The sequence below is a fragment of the Natator depressus genome, chromosome 5 (genome assembly GCF_965152275.1).
Source record: "Natator depressus isolate rNatDep1 chromosome 5, rNatDep2.hap1, whole genome shotgun sequence".
In the NCBI taxonomy this organism is placed as follows: Eukaryota; Metazoa; Chordata; order Testudines; family Cheloniidae; genus Natator; species Natator depressus.
In genome coordinates this window covers 128,015,110-128,042,233 of record NC_134238.1, presented here as the reverse complement: position 1 = coordinate 128,042,233, position 27,124 = coordinate 128,015,110, and the positions used below count along the sequence as shown (strand labels likewise).

The window sequence follows — 27,124 nt, the reverse complement described above, 5'->3', positions numbered from 1 at the left end:
GTATGCTTTCCAGGCCAGGCCCTCAGCTGGTATAAGTGGGCATCCACTGATGTAACACAGGAAATAAATATTTCCTTAGAGATTTTTCTAAACAACAAACATGTTAAAATGTAATAGTCCAAATGTTAAGTCATTACACCGTGAGCTCCTCAGTGCATACACCTGTCTTTTTCATTGTCGTCACTTGTTATTAACCCTAGAACAATAATGTTATCATTGCTGTTGCTAATATTCATTATATTTCCAGAGCACACAAATGTGCCAGGCATACAGGAAGATATTCCTTTCCCCTATGATCCTACATTGTAGAAATGATAAATAACGTTTGTGTCTATATTTTCCTATAGTACTGGATTGACGTTTACTTGTCTTGGGATCAGTACGCATACCCAGGAGTCCAGAACTTACGATTTCCCTCTGACCAGATATGGGTACCAGACATTCTTCTGTATAACAGGTACGGAAGGTTTATAAGAACTGAGACAAACACTGAGTCAATTCCTCCATTGGTGTAAATCAGCATAGCTCCATTGACTTCAAACGGAGATTACGCCAGCTGAGGATCAGGTTTATGGCCTCCAAACAATGGAAACAAACCCAGACAAGTGCTGCAGTACAGTGAAAAGTCTAGATGGAAGCACAGAGTTATCTTAACGATGCTCGTAAAATAGAAATGGCTTGAGGCCCTTGGCCATGGTCTTTATAATGAAAGATTAAGTTATGATTACCTATCTTGTGCTAATGTAAATAATTATGCTGGTTTCATTTGTTGTTTGTGCTTTCGTAGTCTTCTGGTACAGCCTTATGGAAAATTAGATGATGTTCGCACTTAAAAATATCACAATTCCATATAGCTAAAAGACTACATATAGGGACCGAGAAAGCCCATGAAACTCAACAGAAATAGTCCTATTAGCTTCACTGGGAGTTGAATCAGGCCCTAAGGCTGTAAAATAATTATGAAGTGCCCTTCAGTTCAAAGGGAGTGCAGGACGATGCCAGCACGGGAAAGTCTGCGATAGCTGTTTTGAATGCAAGTTGTATAAAATATCAAGATCCGAAGGGCTAGATTGTTTGATTCAGTTTGGATAAGTCTCAAGCAGTCTGGAAGCTTCCCCAAACCTCACCTAACTCCTGAAATTATAGAGCTCTAACCCACAAGGTCTGCACACAACGTTGTGCCGATTATTACTATTGGTATCTCTGTAGCACCTAGGAGCCCCAGCCATTGACCAGGACCCCACTGCGCTAGGTGCTGTACAAACACAGAACAAAAAGAAAGCCCCTAAGAGCTTACAATCCAGATCCCTGATTGCTCACTGATCACCCACAAAGACCCGCCAGGCTTGCCACTATGCCATCTGAGCCCCCGACAGTTCCCTTCCTTCTCCAGCCACTTCACCCCTGGCCTATGACTTCTTGCTCCCTTTGAAGAGGAGCTGCAGTTCCAAGCAACTGCTATGCTAGCACCTAGTACCTCCACCTTGAGTAAGGTGCCACTGGGCCAGAGGTTACAAAGGTTATCATCGTCTCCTGTTGTCACAGCCTTGGCATCAAAGGCACTGAGCTCTTCTGAAAATCAGGCCATTTCACTTAGTTGCCTAAATGGGAGCGGAACTCCTTGCAGCAGCTCTCCCTCAGTGACTGGGGCCATCTGGGGGTCCAGCCAGCTGGTTGAGAGATGGATCCTTTATCCAACTGATCTAAATCTTGAAAGAAGATCCAAGCTCAGTTTGGCGTGAGCTAGACGTTCCAACTAATGATATTTTACAAAGTTTACCCTCCTGACCCTAATCCATACACCCGCTATTCAGAAATTAATGATCGTTACCTTACTGTTCACCACATTTTGAATTCAAGTGCCTGTGGGGGTTTTTTGTGTTATGCTTTAGTGCGGATGAAAGATTCGATGCCACGTTTCACACGAACGTGTTGGTGAATTATTCTGGATCTTGTCAGTACATTCCTCCAGGTAAGAGACTGATTTTGTTTGTTGGTTTAAATCAATTTACTTTAATAGCGTCAGTCAATTCTCCTATTTAGAGAATTAATTGTATCAGTTTAAAAGCAGATCTGGATGAGAAGCTTTGTGCGCTCTATGCTGTGGGACAGACTTTCAAAAGAATTCAGCTTCTATTTTAGGCCCCTAAATACAGGCCAGATATTGATAAGTGCTCAGCATCTGTGACAAAAAAGTTTAGCATCATACAATGCTGAACCTTTTGATGATCTGGCCAGCTCTTCATACTGCAACATATTAGGTCATATAATGAATGACATTTTAGATGGAATTAGCACTAAGAGGCCAAGATTTCAAGGGCTAAACATTTTAAGCCTGTAGCTTTTTTTCTGAAATCTATTTGTTTTAAAACCTTTAAGGTTGTCGTGACTCAGATGATGAATTTATATTTATTAACTGTTCTGTACACAAGTAAAAATGCATAGTACAGTGATGCTGCTACAGCTTATACCAGCAGTTCTCAACCTGCGGCCCGCATGCGGCCCAGTTAGCAAACAGCCCATAATGATAAAGGAGTTGAGAACCACTGCTCTAGGGGCAAGATTCACAAAGGAACTTAGGCGTCTAGAAAACCACTGGGATTCACAAAGCCTGGGTGAGGCGCTCAAGCCTCCAGTACAACGGGACAGAGCTAGGTGCCTTAGAATGGGATTCACAAAAGCCAGCACCTTAGGCAGCTCCCTGCAAAAGCTAGACCATGGGAGATACTAAGGTGAGGGGTAAGTACTTAGCCCCGTCCCCCTCAGAGAGATAGGCACCTACGTCTGGGCTGCAGAGAGACGCCTCCCTCTGCTTGGGATTCTCAGCTGAAAAGCCTCTGTTGGCATTAGGCATCTCTGCCATTTTTTGAAGAAGCCGGGGTGGGAAGGAGAACGGAGGAGAAGACACAGGACCTCCCTCATAATTTTTAGCCCAATGGTTAGAGCACTCACCTGGGATGTGAGAGACCTCAAGTCCTCCATCTGCCGCATGACAAGGCGGGATCTGAACTGGGATCTGTCCCTCTCAGGGGAGTGCTGCAGCTACTAGGCTATTCCCTCGGTCTCCCCTACCAGAGCCGTTCCACTGTGGAGAAATAATGAGAGTTGCAGGGTGAGAAAGACAGAGCACAAGCAACTCTAAGAATTACTCTGTAGTCTGGTGCGCAGAGCACTCACCAAAGACGGGGAGACCAGTCAGGGCCCCCATCCTGCCACTCCACTGATTACCCACAGTGGAACAGCTTCCACAGGAGAGAGAGCGAGGGCACTCCCGCATCAGAACCTCCCATCGCCCAGTAGTTAGGACATTCTCCTCAGAGCCCTCTCCAGATCCCATCTCCCCCATCAGGGGAGTGGGGACTTGAACCAGGTCTCTCCCATCCCCTAACCAAGGGCTAAAAGTTGTGAGGAAGTGCCTCTCCCTTCCGGGGGTTGCGTGTGAGGTCTTATGTGGGGCCTGATACGGTAGGTGAGGTCTGCGCGTGCTTACCAGATCAGGCCGGCGGGCAAGTGACACAGAGGAACACCTCTCTTCCCCAAGTTCATGCATCGCTCAGGGGCTTAGCCATTCAGACCCCTGGAGTGAGGCAACTCTGCACATGCCCAGAAGCAGAAACACAGGCACCTAAGGAACTTTTACAAAAAAAACTTGGGTGGCAACGAGTTTACGGGACTATCGGGTTCTGCAGCAGCTGAGCAGGGGTTGAATGAATCTCACCAGGGTCCAATTCTGGGATTTAGGTGCTTAAAGTGGCCGTCAAGCATCTAAGTCTCTTTGTGAATCTCGGCCTATCTGCTTATGTCACTTCTACGGCACCATTCCTGTGGCATCTGAGTGCCTCACAGCCATTAGTAGGCTTATCTTCACAGCCCCCTGTGAGGCAGGGCAGTGCTGTTATCCTTGTTTTAGAGATGAGGAACTGAAGCACAAAGAGACGAAGTGACTTGCCCAGCATCGCACAGGAAGTCTGTGGTAGAGCAAAGACGCGAACCCTGATTGGTGGAGTCCCAGGCTGGAGCCCTGACCACTGGGAAGAGGAACTTCCCCGCAGCCCACTGACATGTAATGGTTCTCAGTCCCAGAGCAGAGACACATGGGATGCGGTCAGCTTAACCGCAAGGCCATTGTGTAGACAGGCACAGATTGGTAGAACAGGGTAGGATCGCCCAGCAGGCTTCCTCAAACATCTCCACACTGCGTCTGGGAGTGAGTCCCCCAGCCTGGGTTCACAAACTAGCATACATGGGACGCGCACTAGTGCACTAAAAATAGCTGCATAGACAATGCTCTAACACAGCAACTTGGGCTGCCAGTCCGACCCCCCGCATCCAACCCCACCCCAGGCCTGAGAGCCCCAGTCTCACTCACAGCAATTTTTCAGTGCACTGCAAGACCTAGGGTGGGAGACTTGCACCAGATATAGTGCAGACCTACCCCTAGAGGAAATACATGAGGGAAGACCTGGAGATATGGCCCAAGGAGAATAAGCATGGGAAAGAAAACCAAGGGTTAAAAGGTCAGGAATTTGTATGTTTGTTGATAGCCCAATAGCTGGTTTCTGCGCTGGTGTATGTAGGTGCAGTGCCCCTGAACTCAACACACCCATTTACATCTGGAGAGAATTTGGCCCCTATTTCTTTTGAAACACTTCATCAGATGGGTCTCTCAAGAACGTAACTGAAAAAGGAAAGTAATTTGGCTCAGGAAATCGTAAGTGCTGTTAGTGGAACAGTTGAATTAGAAATTCTAATCGGAGTCTGCTCAGATGGATTGAATCTAATCGTAGAGAGAGGCCTGACAATTCCATGGGATCTCAGCACAATGTCATTTCGTTTTGCATTTGCCCTTCAGACCTCAGATGACTGTTTCCCCCTCTAACTTCTATTCTCAGGCATTCTGAAGAGCACGTGTTACATTGACGTCCGCTGGTTCCCTTTTGATGTGCAAAAATGCAATTTGAAATTTGGTTCATGGACCCACAATGGCTGGCTGCTTGATCTGCAGATGCTTGAAGCAGATATTTCCAATTACATATCGAACGGAGAATGGGATTTAGTGGGTAAGTTGGCTCGCTTAGAAATCTAAATGAGTCGAAACGTTAAGGCAAAATGAATACATGGAAATGATGGCTCTTATCTGGACATTTGAAGTACAGGTATTAAAAGCTCCTATTTGAAAAGCAGTAGAAATCTCACAATTGGACTGCAGACAAATGTTTCAAGTGTTTTCTTTCTTGTCCTGCCAAGTTAACAAAAGCTACATTAGGGAGCCTGTGGGTATATTGCTGTGCCGTCTGATAACCTATGAAATTCTACTGACAACAATAGGTGCAGGGGGTCAGCACAGAATTTGGATCTCTGTGTCTTCTACGCGCATAGTGAACATCGAATCACACTTCTGCAACTTATTTAGCCTAAAGGTGATTAGGTTAGAAAGTCTGATCTCAGCAAAATTCAGAAGGAACTCTTGCAAAACCCCAAAACAAAAACCCCAAAACCATATACTCAGGGCCTGGTCTACCCTTCAAACTTGGGTCGACATCCCTACAACACTCATGGGTCTGAAAATTCCACACCCCTGAGGGCCCTGGCTACACCAACCTAACCCCCAGTGTAGACGCAGCCATGTCAACAGAAGAATGTTTCTGTTCACCTAGCTACCCTCGCTTGTGGAGCTGGAGTTCCTATAGCAACAGGAAACACCTTTCCATCATGGTGGTATGCGCCTACACTATGGGGTTAGAGAAGCACAGCTGTGATGCTGTAGTAGCTATAGTGCCATCAGTGTAGACATGGCACAGAACTGCAAAGTCTCAATTCAATCTAGTCAGTAGCCTCCCCTCCGCTACATCAGGTCAATGCATTCCATTCTTTCTACTGTTCCAGAAGAAAACTGTACTTTTAAAAAGTGGATTCTTCTCACCAGATTCTGTTCTTAGGCCCAGCCTCTTCAGACCTGATTTGATCTCACTTATACAGGTGTAAAGGAGGAGCAAAGCTACTGAGGTCAGAGTAATGCCAGTATAAAACCAGGCTAAGTGAGATCAGAATCAAGCTCTTTCCTCTCTAAGGTGTATTAGCTTTATGCCCAGTAGTGATGTCAAGTTCAACCCCGGGGAGGAAAGTCCTCAGCTACTTTACAGAGTTTCTACCAGGCATTTCAGGGAGCAGCGCAGAAAAAGTTTGTATATAACCCGCATCCACTCTGTGTTGCTCTGTCTGCATCAAGGGGTGGGTGGGCCACATATAGAACTTGCTCAGCTTGTTACATTGTAAGCTTGGTTTCATGTGGCCCTTCCCTGGAGGCTGGCAGCTGCAATGTGAAGTCTTAAGGCAGGGTACCTGAGAAACTAATGGGAACCATCAGGATTCTATTTTCAGGAAGGGTAAAGGACTCCATGGGGAGGGGAAAACCCCGAAGGTCCGTCTCACTCAGCGCTGCACTGGTTTTCAAATACTCCTCTACAGGTTTATCAGTTCAGGAGAGTGCCCCGTTTGGTTATTTCTGGTTTGAAATCCTGCCTTCAACAAGCATCACTGAGGAACATATTTGGTCTTTGAGTTGCCTGCGCTTGTTCCTGCAGGCCAGGATGGAATTGCGTCAGCTCTCACATCACTCCGATGGCGGCCAATGTAATAATGGGGTTAGATAAGCAGCCTGCCTAACACTACCATGGCCTTCTCTTCTAAAGAAGCCCCTTCTCTGTGTCAGCCTGACACACTGAAGCTACACATTATGGTGGGTCAGACTTGTTGACCCTTAAGCACCAAAGCAAAACAGTGAACAGTGAAGGAAGAGATGATCCAGAAGATACACCCAGAGGAGAAAACAGTGATGGGTGCTGTGTCTGTGCTGCCACTGTGGACATTGTCAACTGCAGGGTCAGGCTGTAAACAGTCTTCTGCACACCGGGTGCGATGGACAACTATCGAAAGCCAGCCTGCCGCAGTGTCTCCAGACATCACAGTCACTAAGGCTGGGGAAGGCTAACTGTAGATACCCATTTCCGTTCCCTGCCCCCCAGCACTCCCTTGGAGCTAGGGTGGTCTATGTGGCAGTCACACCTTTGTTTCTCCTTCATCCAAGCCCCTTTAAGAACTCCCTTCTTTAATTCTCCCTTGCAGGCTTTCCCTGGCTAAGGTGCTACAGGAGCCAAACTTGCTCCTCAGAGTTGCCCCTTCCACCAGCCCCAGCTCCACAGTCTCCTCTTTCCCCCAGTTTCCTGTCTCTAATAGTCTCAGCTAGTCTCCAAAACACCCCTCGCCTGCAGCTTCCTGCTATTTTTCAGACTGGAAATCACCTAACTCCTCTCAGGTGGGGCTCGGCTCATAATCCGAATTGGCTTAGCCCCCAGGCTCCCCAGCCCATGGGCAAGCCACCAAGTTAAACCTGGCATATTTCTAGTTCTGTCAAAAGTCTGACCTGGGTTCTTCTTATGACCAAACCAGACAAACACAGAACAGGGGAAAGAGAGGAAGAACAGCAAATGCTAGGACACGGCAGCATCGGTCACATTTGCAGTTCAGTTGCTAGAAAATTAGAGGCACAATCTACAGCCCATGACACAGTTAGTGACTAGGTTACTCTAATTGTCCTGCAGCCAGTCTGTGGGTAAGTCTCCTCTTACCAAGGCTGGGATGCTCAGGACTGCTTGGAGCTTTTCACAACAAAATGTTGCAAGGTTAGATTCCCTGGCCGGCTAAGCAGGCTTCTTATTAATAGAAGGTGAGAAGAGAGAGATAAAAAAAAAAAAAGAGAGAGAGAGAGGCTACGGAGGGGTTGGAAGTAGCAGGAACTTTACGTTCCCATCTCCAAGGTACTGAAAACACTGCCATGGACGTGATGTTGATGTGGCCTGGGTTACCTTAACTCTGCATTTTCATCCTTTGACTTTTCCAGTTTTCCTTAATTAAAAACAAACCCTTTGAATTGCCTGACTTTCTGAAGTCTGTTTTCTAAAACCAAAACAGACACATTAACTAAGGCTCTCTCCATCTTCCCTTCAACTTACCTGTCTTTACATCCTTAGCTGCGGTGTCACAAAATGGGTGTGTCTGAGAATCGCCTTGGAATTTTCAGTTCTCTTTTACAAGAGTCACTGTGACATTTCAGTGCATATTATAGGTCCCGTTTTCAAAAGGGGGCCAGCAGGTCCCATTGGGAACAATGGAGAATCCCCGCACACCCTTCTGAAATTGTGGCCATTATCATTTTAATAAGTGGGCTGTATGGCCTTCCACATATGCGACACATTAAGGCCTCGAAAATCACAATGAGAGTGCTTGTGGGGGTGTATTAGCATGCTAATATGTGGATCAGACTTCAAAGATGGTACAGAGTGTGCGTGAAATCTCGTGGTGCTCTCAGTTTCACACAGACCAGATCAGGTTACATTAAAATTAACCATGCCACCTTTCCAAAAAACAAAGCCACCACTTCTCATTGGGTTCCTAAGCCAAGCTGTTTTCCAGATGAATTTTCAGAAAGTGTGCAGACAGTTTTCCAGCTCTGATCTTCCACACCGCCATATCTGAATGCCTGTCTGAGCGCTACCAAACCTTCCTAAAATATCCCCCTATCTGTCAGGGTTGCACAGAAGAAATTTCAGCTGGATCGCTTGAGTTTTGCCAACGCTGGGGGAAAGGAACTTATAAAAGACAGTGAGTTACGACCTTAACAGCAAAAACTACCATCTGTCTCACATTCAGTTCTTCTTGCTGAAGAGAACTCAACTGTGAAAAACTGGCTGAATATACAAAGGATGAGTCTGCTTTAATTCAGCTGCAATATTTTTCTCCATTAATGAGTTATTCTGACAGGGTGCTGGGCAGGGACTGCTAAACCAGCCCTCTGTCACTCCAGCTCCAATTAAGGGTCGTAAATTGGAGCTGGCTAGAGACACCTGTACCTGATTGACAAAGGGGAGACAGCTGCCAGCCTAATTAGCCTGGAGCTGCATAAAAGCCTCAGAGGAAGGAAGCCAAGAGGGGCAGATGGAAAGGGGGAAGCCAGAGAGCGGAAGTTCGTCTCTCCTGGCTGTAGAGGCTGGGAAGCCCTTCAGAGTGAAACCCCCATGCTGTACATGGTGGAAAGGTGGTGGGATTGCACTGTGTAAATAAACGACACCGATGACTGCTGAGCCAGAAGGTTTCCGTGATTTTCGGTGCAGAGGCCAGACTGCGCGGGGGGGCCTGCTACGCCCTGTTACAGTTATATTGTTTCAAAAAATAAAAATTGGCAACCAATATGCCAGCTCGGAATAATTATTGTATTTCTAAATCCTGCAGTCACTATATATATACAGTGAGCAAAGTAAGAGGGAAACAATCTTTTTATATTTCTATAGCTCCTTTAATCTCAGAGTGGTTTAGGACTGCACAGCAGTGGAAGAAGGGAAGTTTTGACCAAGAACCTTAGAGCAAACCAAAGAGTCGTGGGATCTTTAATAGCTACACAGCACAGAAGATACCTATGTTTTTAATGTCTGTCTCTCTCTCTCGCGCGTGCACACACACACAGAGTGCAAACCCCATTCTAATAAATTCCTTTACTTTAACAAAATAAAGATGCCTGTTGAGATTTGAACATCCAGTTTGAGGGTTTGGGCAGCTGGCAACCTAGAGGGTTACACTATTGAACTAGTTCCACTAATGGGAAAGTGGCTCTTTGAGAGACAGCGTGGCCTAGTGATGGGAGTCGGGCACTCAGGTTCTATTCTTGACTCTGCCCCTGACCTTTTGTGTGACCCTGGGCAAGTCACTTCACCTCTTTCCCCGTCCCACCCTTTGTCTATTTAGACTGTAAGCTCTTTGGGGTAGGGGCTGTCTCTTACTATATGTACAGCTTCTAGCACAAGGGGGCCCATCTCTCTAAGGCCACTAGGTGTTACAGTAGTGCATGTACTAACAATGATCTAAACAGAATGCCTTTGAACCTTGGGTCCAATGCTCAGAGGCATAAAGTGCTGACTCAGAGTTGAGTGCTACACAGCTCCAGATATCAGGCCAGGTTTCAGGCCAACTGCAGCTCTTTCCACCTCTGATTTCCTTCTGCGCAGGTGTCCCAGGGAAGAGGAACGAGCTGTACTACGAGTGCTGTAAAGAACCGTATCCAGATGTGACATACACTGTAACCATGCGCCGGCGCACCCTCTACTATGGCTTGAACTTACTGATTCCCTGTGTCCTTATATCTGGCTTGGCATTGCTTGTTTTCCTATTGCCTGCTGACTCGGGAGAGAAGATCTCTTTAGGTAAGGAAAATTAATTCCTTAGCTCTTCCTAAAAGTTTGGCATGAAAGGGAGGGTAAAAAGCTTAGCCTGCTATGGCCCTTGGCTAGTAGGGATTTCCCATGGTGGGAGCCCACTGAAAGCTGCAGACACTGTAGCAAGACGGCTTTCTTTGGGCCAGCTTGAGGAACCGTCACTCACATTAGTGAGCACTTACCGCAGGTAGCCCTATTGATTCACCACTATGTAAGCTCAGACATTTGTACTGATCTGAGCAAGGTGGTGATATAGCTTCCTGCTGATACTAGGTATTAATAAGTGGCTGGCCTTGATTTGGATTATTCTCTTGGTCCGTGCTTTGAAAAAATGAATGCAATTTACCAGTTCTGCAGGGTAGAGTTAGACATCTCCATTGGACTAGGTGGAACAGTGGGTTAGGGCAATCATCTCTTTCTTCTGAAGCCTGGAGTTCATAGCCAAGTCACAAGGACAGAGAAAGCAGGTCTCAGGGGGTAGGCCTGGGCACATGCATGGAGAGGTTGAAAGCAACAAAGGCTTCCTGCGATGAACAGTCTTGGCAGCCAAAGCAAATAGGGAAACTGGGGAGAAGGGGAACAGAGAGGAGATAAAGATGCACTGGAGGATGCATCTTTCCTAGCAGAAGCTCTTCTCTTGGAGACGAGGAAGCGGAGATGAAGCCATGGGCTTGCTTAGCTAGTGACCAGGACAGGGTTTTATTTCATGGCCAAGATGTTAGTGGAATGGCCACACCAGTTCAGCAAAGGTCACACTTATCCTTTCTTTTCCATCCCAGGCATCACTGTCCTGCTGTCCCTGACAGTGTTCATGCTGCTTGTGGCGGAGATCATGCCTGCCACCTCGGATTCTGTCCCTCTAATAGGTACGTGCGTTTTCCATGCTACCTGCACCCAGGGCTGTGACCTTGCTTCCCAGGCTGTTTTCGAATGGCTCCATGTCGCACCTGGAGACTCCCTGATCAGTAGTACAGGGGGCAAGGCACTTGTTCAGACCATACAAGCAATGCACACATGGAAAACCAGCTTCACGTGTAAAGGTTTGTGTGAGGGGAGCAAAAGGGGATTAACATGTAGTCTTGGGGAGGTGAAGCACAAGGGCTTTATGATGTTCCCAGAACCCCAAGATACAGATATAGGGTGGGATCTTCAGATGCATTCAGACTAGGCCTAACTCAGTGCTAGTGAACCCAGAGGGAAAACCCTCATTGCCTTCAATGGGAACAGAGTTGGCCAGCACTGAGCACTTGTGAAAATCCCATCCCCAGACACCTATCTCAAAATGTCACTGTCTGAGCAACAATTCCTTCTCCTCCTCCCCGTGAGCAGCCCTCCAGCTTTCATTCAGCACCCCTCACCTCCCTACCCACCTTCCCCCTCTGCTCTCCTTTGCCCTTCTCCTAAAGATGCCAATCACAATTAAAAGGAATACTGGGAAAACCCAACTGCATTACTGATGCATTTTCAACACACTGAGTGAATGGGCTAAATTAGTTGCTTGGTTGCCCCCACTGCAACTTGTTGCTCTCCTCTGGACTTTCTCCAATTTATCCTCAACTTTCCTGAAACGTAGTGCCCAGAACTGGGCACAATACTCCAGCTTAGGCCTTATCAGCACGGAGCAGAGTGGAAGAATTACTTCTCGTGTCTTGCTTACAACACTCCTGCTAATCCATCCCAGAATGTTAGTTTTGCAACAGTGTTACATTGTTCACTCTGATGTAATTTGTGATCCACTATAACCCCCAGATCCTTTTCTGCAGTATTTCTTCCTAGGCAGTCATTTCCCATTTTGTATTTGGGCAATTGATTATTCCTTCCAAAGTGCAATACTTTGCATTTCTCCTCATTCATGCACTACACAAAGTACTGTATCTAAGTGTTCGTCTACACTGAGGGAAAAAAAGGTGTGTTCTTAACTCGGGTTAAGATGGTAGTGAACACACTGCAGCTCCGCTTTTAACTTAGTGGGTCAAGTTCCTCTTCAGGCAGCCCTACAGGCATTACCTTGAGCAGCTAACCTGAGCTGATGTCTTCCCTGCTATTTTACCCCAAGAGAACTGAGGCACAGGAGGGCTAAGTGATTTGCCCAAGGTCACACAGGAAGGCTGCAGCAGAGCTGAGAACTGAACCCAGAACATCTAAATCTCAACCCAGAGCTTTCATCACCTTCCTTTCTAATATATTCTTTTGGGAGAGTCAAATGACACAGAAGGTGAAGGAGTCATTCTTATTCCTCTAGAGAAATTGAGTTGTCAGGAGAGACTGATTGCTCTTGGGTAATACCAACATGCTTGCAGGCTGGGATGCCAGCTGAATTTCTTCAACATCACCAAGCCCCAGTGAAAGTGAAAAGCTTGACTTGTAGGGTATGTCTTCACTGCAATTAAAAACCCGAGCCTGGCCCGTGCCAGCTGACTCAGGATCACAAGGCTCAGGCTAAGGGTCTGTTTAATTGCAGTGTAGACATTCAGGCTCGAGCCTAGGACCCTACAAACATCTACACTGCAATTAACCCCTTAGCCCAAGCCAGCTGGCACGGGCCAGCCGCAGGTGACTAATTGCCGTGTAGACATACCCATAGTTACTTTTGGAAGTCAGATGCATAGCAGACTACAGAAAAGTTAAACAGCCATTGTGAATTACGTATTAATTATATTGCAGTCATGCCTGCAGGCTCCATTTAAGATTGTGGCCCCATTGAGCTAGCCATGTTCATCCCTAGGGAGAGAGAACAGGCAACCACAAACATACCAGAAACTTGCTCCATGTCACATGTACCAGTGGACAACTAAGGCCTTGCAAAGACTGCATAGTATGCAAATACAGCTGCACTCATTCCAGGTGGCTTGATGCAGCACACATGTTGCAAATACTACTGAAGCATTACAGAGTATGCTCCCTGCAGAGTTTGTTTCAGACGGTGGCCCTCCATTTATTTCAGAGGAATTTAAAATATCTTCAGGAGAAGCTCAGGGATGAACGTGAGCTCAGCTGCTGATCAGAATGCATTGCATAAAGACAAGACGCATCAGGGTATCAGAGGTCCCTCTGAGAGACAGCTGTTCCATAAACCTCAGTATGTGTGATTTACGCAGGCCAGAGTTAACAAAAGAATTGAATGAAAATCTTAAGGACTCTCAGCATGTGCTTCCCAACAACTGTGCAGTTGAGGAGGCTGTTGTCTGTAGGACCCACGCCTCGTTTGTTGCAGAAGTTGGAAGGTGTGTATGAATGAGGCAGGGGACAGCAGGAAGAGAAACCAAGGTCTCATGGTTAGGGCAATTTAATGCCACCCTGGTGAACTGGATTCTATCCCTGCCTCTGCCACAGGGTTACTGGGCATGTCACTTAAACCAAGACTATCCTCATTTTCTGCGTTGCCCAGGGGTCTGAATGGCAGAAGAGCTGAGTGCTCACATCTGCAACTGAAGTTAAAGGGAGCTGTGCTTTGAACATATGAACTGCTATATAGAATGCTACGTACTCAGAACAATCGGATCCCAGGTGTCTCAAACTAGGCACCCAAAATTAGTGGATACTTTTGACCTATATCTCTGTGCCATTGTTCCACGTCTGTACAAGGGGGATACCACCATTCCTTGACCTCACAGGGGTGTTGTGAAGATAACTTCAGTCCTGTTTGTGAAGCACTCAGGTACTGTAGTGATGAGCACTGCACAGAAGCCCTGGAGACAATTAATCACTCTCTTTGGAGCAGGGTTTGAATAGCGCGCAGAGAACAAAGCCTGGGGCCATACATTGACCACCAGGAGAAAACACAATATTGTCCAGCCTGTACACTGACTGAGCCACGGGCCTTCTCAAAAAAACAGAATGTGATTGTGTAATTAAAGACTATCATAATTCATACACACAAGGAGGCTGAATCAAGCCTGCACAGGCAACCTTCAATCTGGCATTTCCTAACTTTGGAGCGCTTGGCTTTGCAACCTTAACATTCTTTTAAGGTAGTTTTTTTATGTATAACATCACTATAGAAGGTTTCAGAGTAACAGCCGTGTTAGTCTGTATTCGCAAAAAGAAAAGGAGTACTTGCGGCACTGTAGGGAGCCAGGGTGGCTCCCCTCCAAACCAGAGGGTAAAGAGCCAACCTTGCAGCCTGAGTGGGGGGGCCAGGCCAAGCTTCCACCAATCCCCGGAAGGGGAACGGTGGGACAGGAAGTACAAAGGGCGGGGCCCTCTGCCCAGTGAAGAGAGCACCAGGGAGGGAGACAGACAGAGGCTGCTCGCTGCTCCCTCGCGATCCTGCTGCTGACCCAGGCGAAGCCCTGGGCAAGGAGGAGCCTGACCGGGAGGAAGGCCTGTGGCAACCAGGGCTGCCAACCGCCGAATACCCAGAGGACCTGGAGGGGCCTGACTGCAGCCCGGGCCAGCGTGAGTCCGATACCGAGGGGGAGCGGGAGTGGCCCGCAGCGGAATACCCGGACGAAATGGAGGGACCGGAGTGGCCCGCAGCGGAATACCCGGAGGAGATGGAGGGACCGGAGCTGCCCACAGCGGAATACCCGGAGGAGATGGAGGGACCGGAGCTGCCCACAGCGGAATACCCGGAGGAGATGGAGGGACCGGAGCGACCCGCCTGAGAGACTGGGTAGGAAGTAGCCCAGGGGCCGAACTACACCGTGGGGTGGGTGTGTTTGGTCAGCGGGCGCGGACGGCCCCGCTGACCCAGCGGCGGGACTTTCGCCTCCCGCCACTGTCAGGGCCCTGGGCTGGAACGCAGTGGAGTTGGGTGGGCCTGCGTTCCCCTACCCTGGCGCACCCCTGCCCGAGGGGCGCGCTACTGACTCCGGCTGGCACACCTTCCCCGCTAATTCCCCAACGCCCGGAAGGTGTGGCTGAGGCCTGCCACGGAGACCATAGCTCTCCATCGCCCCTAGGGGCTCGGAGGAACGACCGACACCTGTCACAGGCACCTTACGGACTAACCAATTTATTTGAGCGTAAGCTTTCGTGAGCTACAGCTCACTTCATCGGATGCATACTGTGGAAAATACAGAAGATGTTTTTATACACACAGACCATGAAAAAAATGGGTGTTTATCACTACAAAAGGTTTTCTCTCCCCCCACCCCACTATCCTGCTGGTAATAGCTTATCTAAAGTGATCACTCTCCTTACAATGTGTATGATAATCAAGGTGGGCCATTTCCAGCACAAATCCAGGGTTTAACAAGAATGTCTGAGGAACAGTGGGGTGGGGAAAGGAATAAACAAGGGGACATAGGTTATTTTATAATGAATCAACCATTCCCAGTCTCTATTCAAGCCTAAGTTAATTGTATCCAATTTGCAAATTAACTCCAATTCAGCAGTCTCTCGTTGGAGTCTGTTTTCGAAGTTTTTTTTTTGAAGGATAGTCACTTTGAGATCAGAAATCAAGTGACCAGAGAGACTGAAGTGTTCTCCGACTGGTTTATGAATGTTATAATTCTTGACATCTGATTTGTGTCCATTTATTCTTTTACGTAGAGACTGTCCAGTTTGATCAATGTACAGGGCAGAGGGGCATTGCTGGCACATGATGGCATATATCACATCGGTAGATGTGCAGGTGAATGAGCCTCTGATAGTGTGGCTGATGTTATTAGGCCCTGTGATGGTGTCCCCTGAATAGATAGGTGGACACAGTTGGCAACGGGCTTTGTTGCAAGGATAGGTTCCTGGGTTAGTGGTTCTGTTGTGTGGTATGTGGTTGCTGGTGAGTATTCGCTTCAGGTTGGGGGGCTGTCTGCAGGCAAGGACTGGCCTGTCTCCCAAGATTTGTGAGAGTGTTGGGTCGTCCTTCAGGATAGGTTGTAGATCCTTGATAATGCGTTGGAGGGGTTTTAGTTGGGGGCTGAAGGTGATGGCTAGTGGCGTTCTGTTATTTTCTTTGTTAGGACTGTCCTGTAGTAGGTGACTTCTGGGAACGCTTCTGGCTCTATCAATCTGTTTCTTCACTTCTGCAGGTGGGTATTGTAGTTGTAGGAATGCTTGATAGAGATCTTGTAGGTGTTTGTCTCTGTCTGAGGGGTTGGAGCAAATGCGGTTGTATCGCAGAGCTTGGCTGTAGACAATGGATCGTGTGGTGTGGTCAGGGTGAAAGCTGGAGGCATGTAGGTAGGAATAGCGGTCAGTAGGTTTCCGGTATAGGGTGGTGTTTATGTGACCATCGTTTATTAGCACTGTAGTGTCCAGGAAGTGGATCTCTTGTGTGGACTGGACCAGGCTGAGGTTGATGGTGGGATGGAAATTGTTGAAATCATGGTGGAATTCCTCAAGGGCTTCTTTTCCATGGGTCCAGATGATGAAGATGTCATCAATATAGCGCAAGTAGAGTAGGGGCATTAGGGGCGAGAGCTGAGGAAGTGTTGTTCTAAGTCAGCCATAAAAATGTTGGCATACTATGGGGCCATGCAGGTACTCATAGCAGTGCCGCTGATTTGAAGGTATACATTGTCCCCAAAATAGTTATGGGTAAGGACAAAGTCACAAAGTTCAGCCACCAGGTTAGCCGTGACATTATCGGGGATAGTGTTCTTAATGGCTTGTAGTCCATCTTTGTGTGAAATGTTGGTGTAGAGGGCTTCTACACCCATAGTGGCCAGGATGGTGTTATCAGGAAGATCACCGATGGATTGTAGTTTCCTCAGGAAGTCAGTGGTGTCTCAAAGGTATCTGGGAGTGCTGGTAGCGTAGGGCCTGAGGAGGGAATCTACATAGCCAGACAATCCTGCTGTCAGAGTGCCAATGCCTGAGATGATGGGGCGTCCAGGATTTCCAAGTTTATGGATCTTGGGTAGTAGATAGAATATCCCAGGTCAGGGTTCCAGGGGTGTGCGGATTTGAGCTTGTGCTTTTTCAGGGAGTTTCTTGAGCAAATGCTGTAGTTTCTTTTGGTAACTCTCAGTGGGATCAGAGGGTAATGGCTTGTAGAAAGTGGTGTTGGAGAGCTGCCAAGCAGCCTCTTGTTCATATTCTGACCTATTCATGATGACAACAGCACCTCCTTTGTCAGCCTTTTTGATTATGATGTCAGAGTTGTTTCTGAGGCTGTGGATGGCATTGTGTTCTGCACGGCTGAGGTTGTGGGGCAAGTGTTGCTGCTTTTCCACAATTTCAGCCCATGCACGTCGGCGGAAGCACTTTATGTTCCTCATGGCTGGACTTTACTAAAACTAGACAAGCCATTTACAACACACACTTTGCTTCTCTACAAAAGAAAAAGGACACTAAACTTTCTAAACTACTACATGCCACAAGGGGCCACAGCAATGGTTCCCTCAACCCACCCAGCAATATCGTTAACCTATCCAACTATACTCTTAGCCCAGCAGAAGCAGCTGTCCTATCTCGGGGCCTCTCCTTCTGCCCCTCCACCCCCACGAACATGATACAGTTCTGTGGTGACCTAGAATCCTATTTTCGACATCTCTGACTCAAGGTTTTATTTCCAACACACCTCTGAACAACATACTAATCCACAGAGACCTCCCTACCAACACTACAAAAAGAAGTATTCTAGGTGGACTCCTCCTGAAGGTCGAGACAGCAGACTGGATTTCTACATAGAGTGCTTCCGCCGATGTGCACGGGCTGAAATTGTGGAAAAGCAGCATCACTTGCCCCACAACCTCAGCCAGTTGCTGCCATTCACTCTGCTACTCTCCTGCTCAGTGCTTAAGCCACTTCCCTAGTAGCTGGTGGGGTGGGGACCTGGGACCACACACTACTCTGGGTCCCAACCCAGCGACCCTATAAGGCAGAGGTGGGCAAACTATGGCCCGTGGGGCCCTCCTGCCTGCCCCCTGAGCTCCTGGCCTGGGAGGCTCGCCCCCGGCCCCTCCCCTGCTGTTCCCCCTCCCCTGCAGCCTCATCTCACTGCGACATCATTGCAATGCTTCCGGCGGGGGTGGGGCAGCTGCGAGCTCCTGGGGCAGCGCAGCTGCAGTGCCCAGCCTGACCCAGTCTCTGTCCTGCGTGGTGCATGGCTGGCTCCAGCCGGGCGGCGCGGCTGCCTGTCCTGGCAGCGCAGTAAGGGGACGCGGAGGGTTGAATAGAAGGCAGGGGAGTTCAGGGTGGTGGTCAGGGGTGTGGGTGGGGTCAGGGCGGTCAGAGGGTGGGAAACAGGGGGGTTGAATGGGGGCAGTCGGGGGACAGGGAGAAGGGGTGGTTGGATGGGGCGGGGGTCCCAGCAGGGCAGTCAGGAATGAGAGGAGGGGCTGGATGGGACGGCAGGGAGCAGTCAGGGGCAGGGGTTCTGGGGATGGTCAGGGGACACAGAGAAGGGGTGGTTGGATGGGGCAGGGATCCCGGGGGGGTGGGCAGTCAGGAATGAGAGGAGAGGTTGGATAGGGTGGCAGGGGTTCTGGGGGCAGTCAGGAGATAGGGAGTAGGGGGATGGATGGGGCAAGGGTCCCACAGGGGGCCATCAGGGGGCGAGAAGCAGAGGATAGGGGGCGGGGGCCAGACCATGCCTGGCTGTTTGGGGAAGCACAGCCTCCCCTAATCAGCCCTCCATACAATTTCCAAAACCTGATGCAGCCCTCAGGCCAAAAAGTTTGCCCATCCCTGCAATAAGGAGCGGCCGCCTGCTGCTTCCCTTTAACTTCTGCCTTTGTGCCGTCCTGGCCCACTTCCCTTTTTAGCCCCAGTACCTTCCTTGCTCACCTGGCTTCAGTCAGCACTGATCTGTCCAACCCTAAAGCTCCTGCAGCCAGCCAGGAACACTATCCTTGCACCTCTAGCTCCAGCCAGCAAACCGATCTGTTCTCTCTAGCAGCTCCTTATATGAGCCTGCTATGTACTGATTGGCTGCTCCCTGCAGCCTCTCCAGGCAGCCTGGAGGACTCACCTCTTCTGCTCTTTTGCTGGGTGGAATGTGGTCGGACCACAGGGCCTCCAGCAGGGGGCCTCTGGGGCAAAGTACACTCTGTCACAGGCCCTCATTAAATGCCTGTATGGAAGCAGAGCTCTTCTGAGAATCTGGGCCCAGGTGTGGCTACTAAACACTTCTGAAAATCTGGCCCAAATTCTTTTGCTTTTAAGAATGCTGGTTCTTACTTTTTAAAAAAAAAATACCTTCAGTCGTGCAGTGACATAATTGGTGTGTAGCATTGTGTTATTGCTCTTGCAGAAATTGGAGGGGGGAAGACCTTCTGTGCCCCCCTCTCCCCCTATGTGTTGCCTCTGTCACGTACCTTATTTCTCTAATAACTTGAGACTGCCATGGCTACAACTACGCTGCATACAGCAGCCCGACACAACGGACCATGGAAGAGACGAGCTGCAGATTTATGCAAATTTAGAGGACATCATTACCTGCTTGTCATGGATTATTTTTCCAGGTATATAGAAATAATGTACTTGAAAGATATAATATGTTGCAGTGTTATCAAGAAACTGAAGTGCACTTTTGCTCATTTCGGTATTCCAGAACAATGAGTGATGGAGAACGGACCAAAATTCACTGCAGCACAACTTAAGTCATTCCAAGTGAAATATGATTTTGATCATATTACTAGCAGCCCACATTACCCACAAGCAAATGAAGAGGCTGAAAGAGCTGTACAGATAGCCAAGAAAATCCTACAGCAGGAAGATCCATTCTTTGGTCTTCTGAGTTACAGATCAACACCAATAGCAGCTATTTTGACACTACTATTGGAGGAGAGGAAGGTGATCAGGAACAGTCAGCATGGATTCACCAAGGGCAAGTCATGCCTGCCCAACCTGATTGTCTTCTATGATGAGATAACTGGCTCTGTGGATATGGGGAAAGCGGTGGACAAAATATATCTTGACTTTAGCAAAGCTTTTGACGGTCTCCCACAGTATTCTTGCCATCAAGTAAGAAAGTATGGACTGGATGAATGGACTATAAGGTGGATAGAAAGCTGGTTAGATTGTTGGGCTCAAAGGGTAGTGATCAATGGCTCGATGTCTAATTGGCAGCCTGTATCAAGCAGAGTGCCCCAGGGGTCTGTCCTGGGGCCGGTTTTGTTCAACATCTTCATTAATGTTCTGGATGATGGGATGGATTGCACCCTCAGCAACTTCACAGATGACACTAAGCTGATGGGAGAGGTAGATATGCTGGAGGGTAGGGATAGGGTCCAGAGTGACCTAGGCAAATTGGAGGATTGGGCTAAAAGAAATCTGATGAGGTTCAACAAGGATAAGTGCAAAGTTCTGCACTTAGGACAGAAGAATCCCATGCACTGCTACAGGCTGGGGGTTGACTGGCTAACCGGCAGTTCTGCAGAAAAGGACCTGGGGATAACAGCAGATGAGAAGCTGGATATGAGTCAGCAGTGTGCCCTTGTTGCCTAGAACGCTAACGGCATATTGGGCTGCATTAGTAGGAGCATTGACAGCAATCAAGGGAAGTGATTATTCCCCTCTATTCAGCACTGGTGAGGCCACATCTGAAATATTGTGTCCAGTTTTGGGCCCCCCACTACGGGAAGGATGTGGACAAATTGGAGAGAGTCCAGCGGAGGACAACGAAAATGATTAGGGGGCTGGGGCACATGACTTATGAGGAGAGGCTGAGGGAACTGGGTTTATTTAGTCTGCAGAAGAATGAGGGAGGATTTGATAGCAACCTTCAACTACCTGAAGGGGGGTTTCAAAGAGGATGGAGCTCGGCTGTTCTCAGTGGTGACAGATGACAGAACAAGGAGTAATGGTCTCAAGTTACAGTGGGGGAGGTCTATGTTGGATATTAGGAAACACTATTTCACTAGGAGGGTGGTGAAGCACTGGAATGCGTTACCAAGGGAGGTGGTGGAATCTCCATCCTTAGAGGTTTTTAAGGTCAGGCTTGACAAAGCCCTGGCTGGGATGATTTAGTTGGTGTTGGTCCTGCTTTGAGCAGGGGGTTGGACTAGATGACCTCCTGAGATCTCTTCCAACCCTAATCTTCTATGATTCCATTGGATTTAGTCCAGCACAACTCAGAACTACTGTTCCAATTTTGGAAAAGAACCTGTTTCCAAGGTGGCCAGAGATGGAGAGAGTGGTGAAATTGGATAAAAAGGCTAAAGGAGCTTATGAACACTTTTACAACAGACACTCAGTTAGAGAATGGCTGGGTCTAGAATCTGGTGACTGTGTTCATGTCAGATTGGATGGAGAAGGATGGACAACTCCAGCTGTCATGAAGAAAAAGTATTCAGTGCCCAAATCATATGTGATTGAGACTGACAGTAGAGAGTTCAACAGAAACCGTCAACAGCTACAGTTTATTCCTCAGAGAGAGTGATCAACAGAGCAGACCCTACAGATGGCAGACGCAGAACAAGATGATGACTCAAGGATTCCAAATCGACCACAGTCAGATGTTGCAACTGGGGACAGCCCAATGAGCAAGTCGTTATGCGTTCGGTCATGTAATTAGAAAACCAGTACAATTTAGAGACAGACTGATATGTTCAGAGCTTCAAAGACAGTGTGATAATGTAAATACTGTAAATGTCAGAAATGCAGAACATAAAGGGGGAGATGTGATGGAATGCTAAACTGTATTATACTGTTCAGCCACTTGCTGGCACTGTGTGTCAAATACCATATTTAAATGAACCTCAGCCATACGTGGCAGAGCATTAAAGGATCTTATGATGAACACAACTGGTGTGTATAAGCAAGCTCTGTAGCCAGACCATATCTGGTACAGAGAAACATGACACTGCCCCCAATGCACTTCTGGGGTGCTGTATTTCAGTTTTTTCTCCAAGCAGAAGCAATGACCACACCCTCCCTCTGCTGGTGAGTGTACTGCTTGGTACCACAGATGACTGCCCTTGCTTGCACCCCACCAGGGAAAGAGCATACAGGTCAGCATGCTAGCTGTTCACTGTGTGCCTTGCAGCATGCTATGGAGGAGTCCTGCTCTGCTGTTAGCACAAGAGACCCCCACAGTCGTCAGAGGGTCTGAGTTTCAGGAGTGTGGTATATTCAAAGCCTGCCTTGAAGCTCACTGACAAAAATGAAGGCTGAGTTTCTGAGGACTCACATGAGGCACTGAACTAAGGAACAGAGAAGTCAGGGAACCACTGAGATTAATTGCATTGATTTATATTTAAAATCTTAACAGAGCCAACAAACCCAGTGACGTGGATACAAAGCATTTGAACGCTGTGGTATATAAAAGACAATGGCTGAGCTAGAACCAAACGCGGTCAACTATAACAGCAAGGCTTTATTGCTGAGCCCTGGGGAGTCCCTGCAAGCCCTGAAAGCTGTGGAGTGCAACCTTTGTCAAGACCTTTGGAGCATGATTATACAGCAACCACTGAGGCCTGAACTTATCCATCCCTAGAACAGCTGATTCCTCCCTAGGGCAGCCTTCCTGGCTGCACTTGTGACTTGGCCTGTTTTTCATTTTTTATTTTTTATGATGACATCTATACAAATGGATAGAACAGTGCATGGGAGTAGGGGGCATGAATAAAGCCAGGAAACTCCAAACTCACTACACAAATCGTTGGGCTTGATGGATAATCATTGGGTGACATCCTGCGGCCCATGCTCTGCAAGAGACCAGACTAGATGGATATGAATTTTTGCACACATTAACTCTTCCTCACTAGAGAATGCAAAAACTTAATGGTGATGTCACACTTCCCCCCCACACACACATCATGTATGGAACACCTAACCCGTGCACAGAGATCAGTCCTGAATATTTGCTGAGGCTGTAACTGAGGTTTTGCATTGTACTAGGAAGGCAATTAATGTGTTATGCAACCGACCTTTCAGAAGAAGTAAGGCTTTTTAGTGACGATGTGGAATCTACTACCATCAGTCAAACAGTGCTACGTTAGCATTATACAGTTAGAGGTGTCCTCTGACTTACTACTTCCTTGTTTGTAAGAGTTTGCACTGGGGGCAGGGGTATGTCAGACTTAACTTCAGTCTCTTTTAAACAAAGATTTTGCTTATGGAATATGACCACACACACACAATGCATAAAGAAAAAACAAATAACTTTAAATCAAGAGGTTGTACTTCCATCCAAACTCTTGTGTCATCATACAGCTAATCAAAGAACAAGGTCCATTATTCCTTTAAAAACAGGTTCAGAACTGAAAATGTTCCTATATTGTGTATATAGTGAAGCACAAAGGATTTAAATGAATAACTACTGCCTGATTAAAACATGGTAAGCAAATAAAGCCCTACATAATTATACACATTGCTTATCATTTGGCTTACAGTAGTATGTAGAGGCACAACTGATGTCAGTGGGCTTTTCTCCATAGGTTTCAGCCTCCCAAATGGACACAGAATAACAATTATAATAGAATACAAACTGCAATTTCATAAACATTGCATATGATATCCAGACACAACTACACACAGATTTTAAAAAGTGAATGCCTTAAAAGTCAGGCTCCTAAATCTGTATTTGGGCAATTAATACATGGCTTTATTTTCAGAACTGTGACTCTCCCAGCAACTCCTGTTGAAGTCATGAATGCCAGCACTTTTGAAAATCAGGGAAGTAATTTAGTTCCCTAAATATGAACATGACACAGGCTAACTTTAGGCCCTTAGTTTTTAAACTATTGGTCACAGACTGGACTGCATGTACCATTCTGCACTGTAGGGTAATGCAGACCCTGGGTTTGATCTTCCACCCCGCTGAACCAGTTTTATGCTGCTCAGTGGTGGAGCTACGCCAGAAAGGGTGATGGATCATTGATGGTAGGCTGGAGAGCGAGCCTACCCTGCACTCACCTGGCAGTGGCAGCTCCTGTCCCATAGGGCTGGACCTGGCTACCTACTCCAAGCATTGGGGTCACAGTGCCTTTCAGGCTTGGCCCGGCCACCCCTCCATCATGAGGGGGGGACAGCCAGGCCAAATTTGTGTGAGTAGCATAGCACATGAGGTCGCAGCACCACACAACCGTGCATGCCATGGTACAATGCCTGGAATGACAGGAGCTGCTGCTGCCCATCCCACACTGACGTGGCTTGATCTCCAGTGCCATGACTTGATCATGGCTTGATCTCCAGCGTACACATAAAAACCCCCAGGAGGGGTGATCACCACCCCACCCCCCATTAGCTCCACTACTGATGCTGCTGTGACTCCATCCACTTCATTGCATGCACACTGCTGCAAAACTGGATAGATCAGGCCTTCTGTGTCTCAGCCTGATCATCTCCTTCACTCTGGCTCTGATCCGATGCCCACTGCAGTCAGTCAGTGGGAGTCTCTCCATTGACAGCAGGGGGCCTTGGATCAGTCCCCTATGGGTATTAAGATAGAGGAGAAAGTGTAGTGACACAACAGAACACTTACCTTAAGAGCACCATTAAACAAGATTTCAGCTTAGGGACACTGCTAAATGAAGCTTTCAGCTGACTGCTTCCTCTCACCTCCAGCCAGCGTTCTGAGACACTTTGCTTTCAGAGCACTTCAGCAAACTGGATATACGAATCCGTCTGCTCATGAACCAAATTGAAATGATCAGAACTTTGATATTGCTGGACTGATTCTCCTCCTCCCCACAAGCATGCTTTGAACCTTACATCTCCATGAGTTCTACTAAATAAACAAAGTCTTCAATCATTTTTGGAGTTCTCCTCCTGCAGTAATCCAACTCACAATGAGTACAGGCAAACCAAGGGGTTTTTAATGTTCAAATAACTCCAAAAGAGCTTAACTATTTCCCCCTCAAACTTTCTCCAAAATCAGAGTGTCGCTTTTGGGTTGGGAGTCAACATCTCACTCTGAAAAGGCATTTTATTACTGTTACAAGCATCTAAAACAGCGTGTGTGTGGGGGGGAATGTTTCACCTGAAAGTTGGAACCCACTCATCAGAATATAATAAATTGCTGTCTGCTCGCTATATGGTATGTGAGTAACTCTAGTTATAACCATGCCAGCTAGAGTTACTTGCAAAGTAAAGCTTGTCAGACACGATGTCGAATGTTTCACTAAAATCAAGAGCTATTATCGCAGCCAGATGTTATAGCCACAGCATTCCCCTCTTCCACTCATGACAGAGTTAATCTGGCACCACTTGCTTTTTCTAATCTGTGATGTGTGCTTAGTGCTCACAGCTCTGTTATCATTAGTCGCTTGTTCTCTCCCCCACTGCTCCCTGAACATTTGGTCCATTATTTTACCAGGGATTGAAGTTAAAACCTGTGGATAAACATGAACTCAGTGGACACTTTGGGTGATTTCTACAATTCAACCATTTGGAACACAATGCTATAAATTATTGGGGGGAAAACAGAGCTGTGTCTTGCTGACTACTAGAATTATATATTTTAAGAGATAAGAACATAAGGCACCAGTGGTTCTGGCTAGAGGGAGGAAAATGAGATTAGGATCCTATTACCGCTGTGGTCTTCAGCCCATATCCCTTCTGCTGCTGCCATTTTAGCATCTGCCCCTTCATCTTTCTGTCTCTTTTTTGATCAATTTCCTCCTTGGTCGGTGAGGAGGAAGCATCTGTGTAGGGAGGAGTGTCCCCAACATTCCTGTCCGCAGGTCTCTCCTGACTCTCCCTCGATACAACCAAACTTCTCTAGTGTGGCCAGCTGTCACGATTTTATCATGAATCTCACACTATTTTGTGTTCTTCCTAATGCACCAGTTCCTGGAGTCACAGGATTATGTCAGAATCTCAGTGTTCATATAATAAAATACAATAATAAATTAATAAATAATAAGTTAAAAAAATCAACTCCTTATGGTTGCAGGAAAAAGCTTGAAAACATGACTCAAGTGCAACCAGCAGGTAAATAAAAAGAAATTTAAATTTAATTATTTTTTAAAAATCACATGATTTTTAAGGCAATCTCATGGTTTGGGAACATTTGGGGTTGGCAACACTGCAAAGTTCTGGTTCTGAAGCCAAATGGAGGCAAAGGACAGTGCAAGAGTTTCCAGCCAGGGCAATGTAGATTGACATTTCTCTCCTATAAGTACCCCCACTCTTGACTCCTCGCTGTCCCTATCTCACCTTCCCACAATAGATCAGAACAAGCAGGACTGACCCTTTGACTTTCTATTCCCCCTTGGGTCCAATGGCACAGTCCAGCAAAGTGCTGAGTCCCGTACTTGTGTGAGTGGCTCTGCACTCCCAATAAAATCAGCAGGAGCTGAGAGCGCACTGGAAACCTAGCAGGATTGGGCCCTTTGAAGGTCCTAGTGACTTCAAGGTGGAATTGGGCGCTCTCTGCATATGCTGCAAGTATTCTGAGTGACTCCAAGATCCTTGGGCCCGTTTTCCCTTTTGCCAGTGAAGAACTTATATTCTAAACCCAGGGTTTACCAGGTAGTGGGATGCCCAGAGACATCCCTAAAGCCTGCTGACTTTTATAGGGGAAAAATGCAGAGGGTGTAATCCTGGCTCCACTGAAGCCAACAGGTGTTTTGCCTGTGACTTTATGGGGGTGGGCGGGGTCAGGATTTCATCCAGGGTCTTCAGTGATCGGCTAGCTCAGATACTACAACTCTGCCTCAGCATCCTGGCCATGTTTGTTGGTCTTGTTGAGAGCCTTAGACCAGACTTCCATGGGGACCTCTTTACTTCCTCCGGCCCCTTGAGCCTTCCTTCCTCCTTGCAGCATGGAGTGAAATTACTCAAGAGCAATAAGTCCTTGTCAAGGTACCTTTCCCACTCTGAACTCTAGGGGACCTGCATGAAAACCTCCTAAACTTACTTTTACCAGCTTAGGTTAAAACTTTCCCAAGGTACAAACTATTTTACTTTTGCCCTTGGACTTTCACTGCCACCACCAAACGTCTAACACCAGTTACTGGGAACGAGTCTGTATGGAAACGTTTTTCATCCCAAAATCCTCCCAAATCTTACACCCCCTTTCC

The 27,124-nt window shown here is 47.4% G+C and overlaps 2 protein-coding genes across 4 annotated transcripts in view; one reads left to right on the top strand and one right to left on the bottom strand.

Moving 5' to 3' along the window:
• DNAH6 (dynein axonemal heavy chain 6) overlaps positions 1-27,124 on the bottom strand; it is a 265,685-nt gene that overhangs the window by 14,400 nt on the left and 224,161 nt on the right. Inside the window, exon 80 of the mRNA XM_074953620.1 lies at positions 2,953-3,085. The gene's annotated coding sequence lies outside the window, so the exon portion shown is untranslated. The remainder of the gene's footprint in view (positions 1-2,952; positions 3,086-27,124) is intronic.
• Positions 1-27,124, top strand: part of LOC141987833 (neuronal acetylcholine receptor subunit alpha-7-like) — a 119,180-nt gene that overhangs the window by 60,952 nt on the left and 31,104 nt on the right. For all 3 annotated transcript variants that reach the window (XM_074953622.1, XM_074953621.1, XM_074953623.1), the window contains 5 exons: positions 348-457; positions 1,893-1,972; positions 4,893-5,060; positions 10,059-10,253; positions 11,045-11,131. In XM_074953622.1, coding sequence (XP_074809723.1) covers positions 348-457; positions 1,893-1,972; positions 4,893-5,060; positions 10,059-10,253; positions 11,045-11,131 — 640 coding nt within the window. The remainder of the gene's footprint in view (positions 1-347; positions 458-1,892; positions 1,973-4,892; positions 5,061-10,058; positions 10,254-11,044; positions 11,132-27,124) is intronic.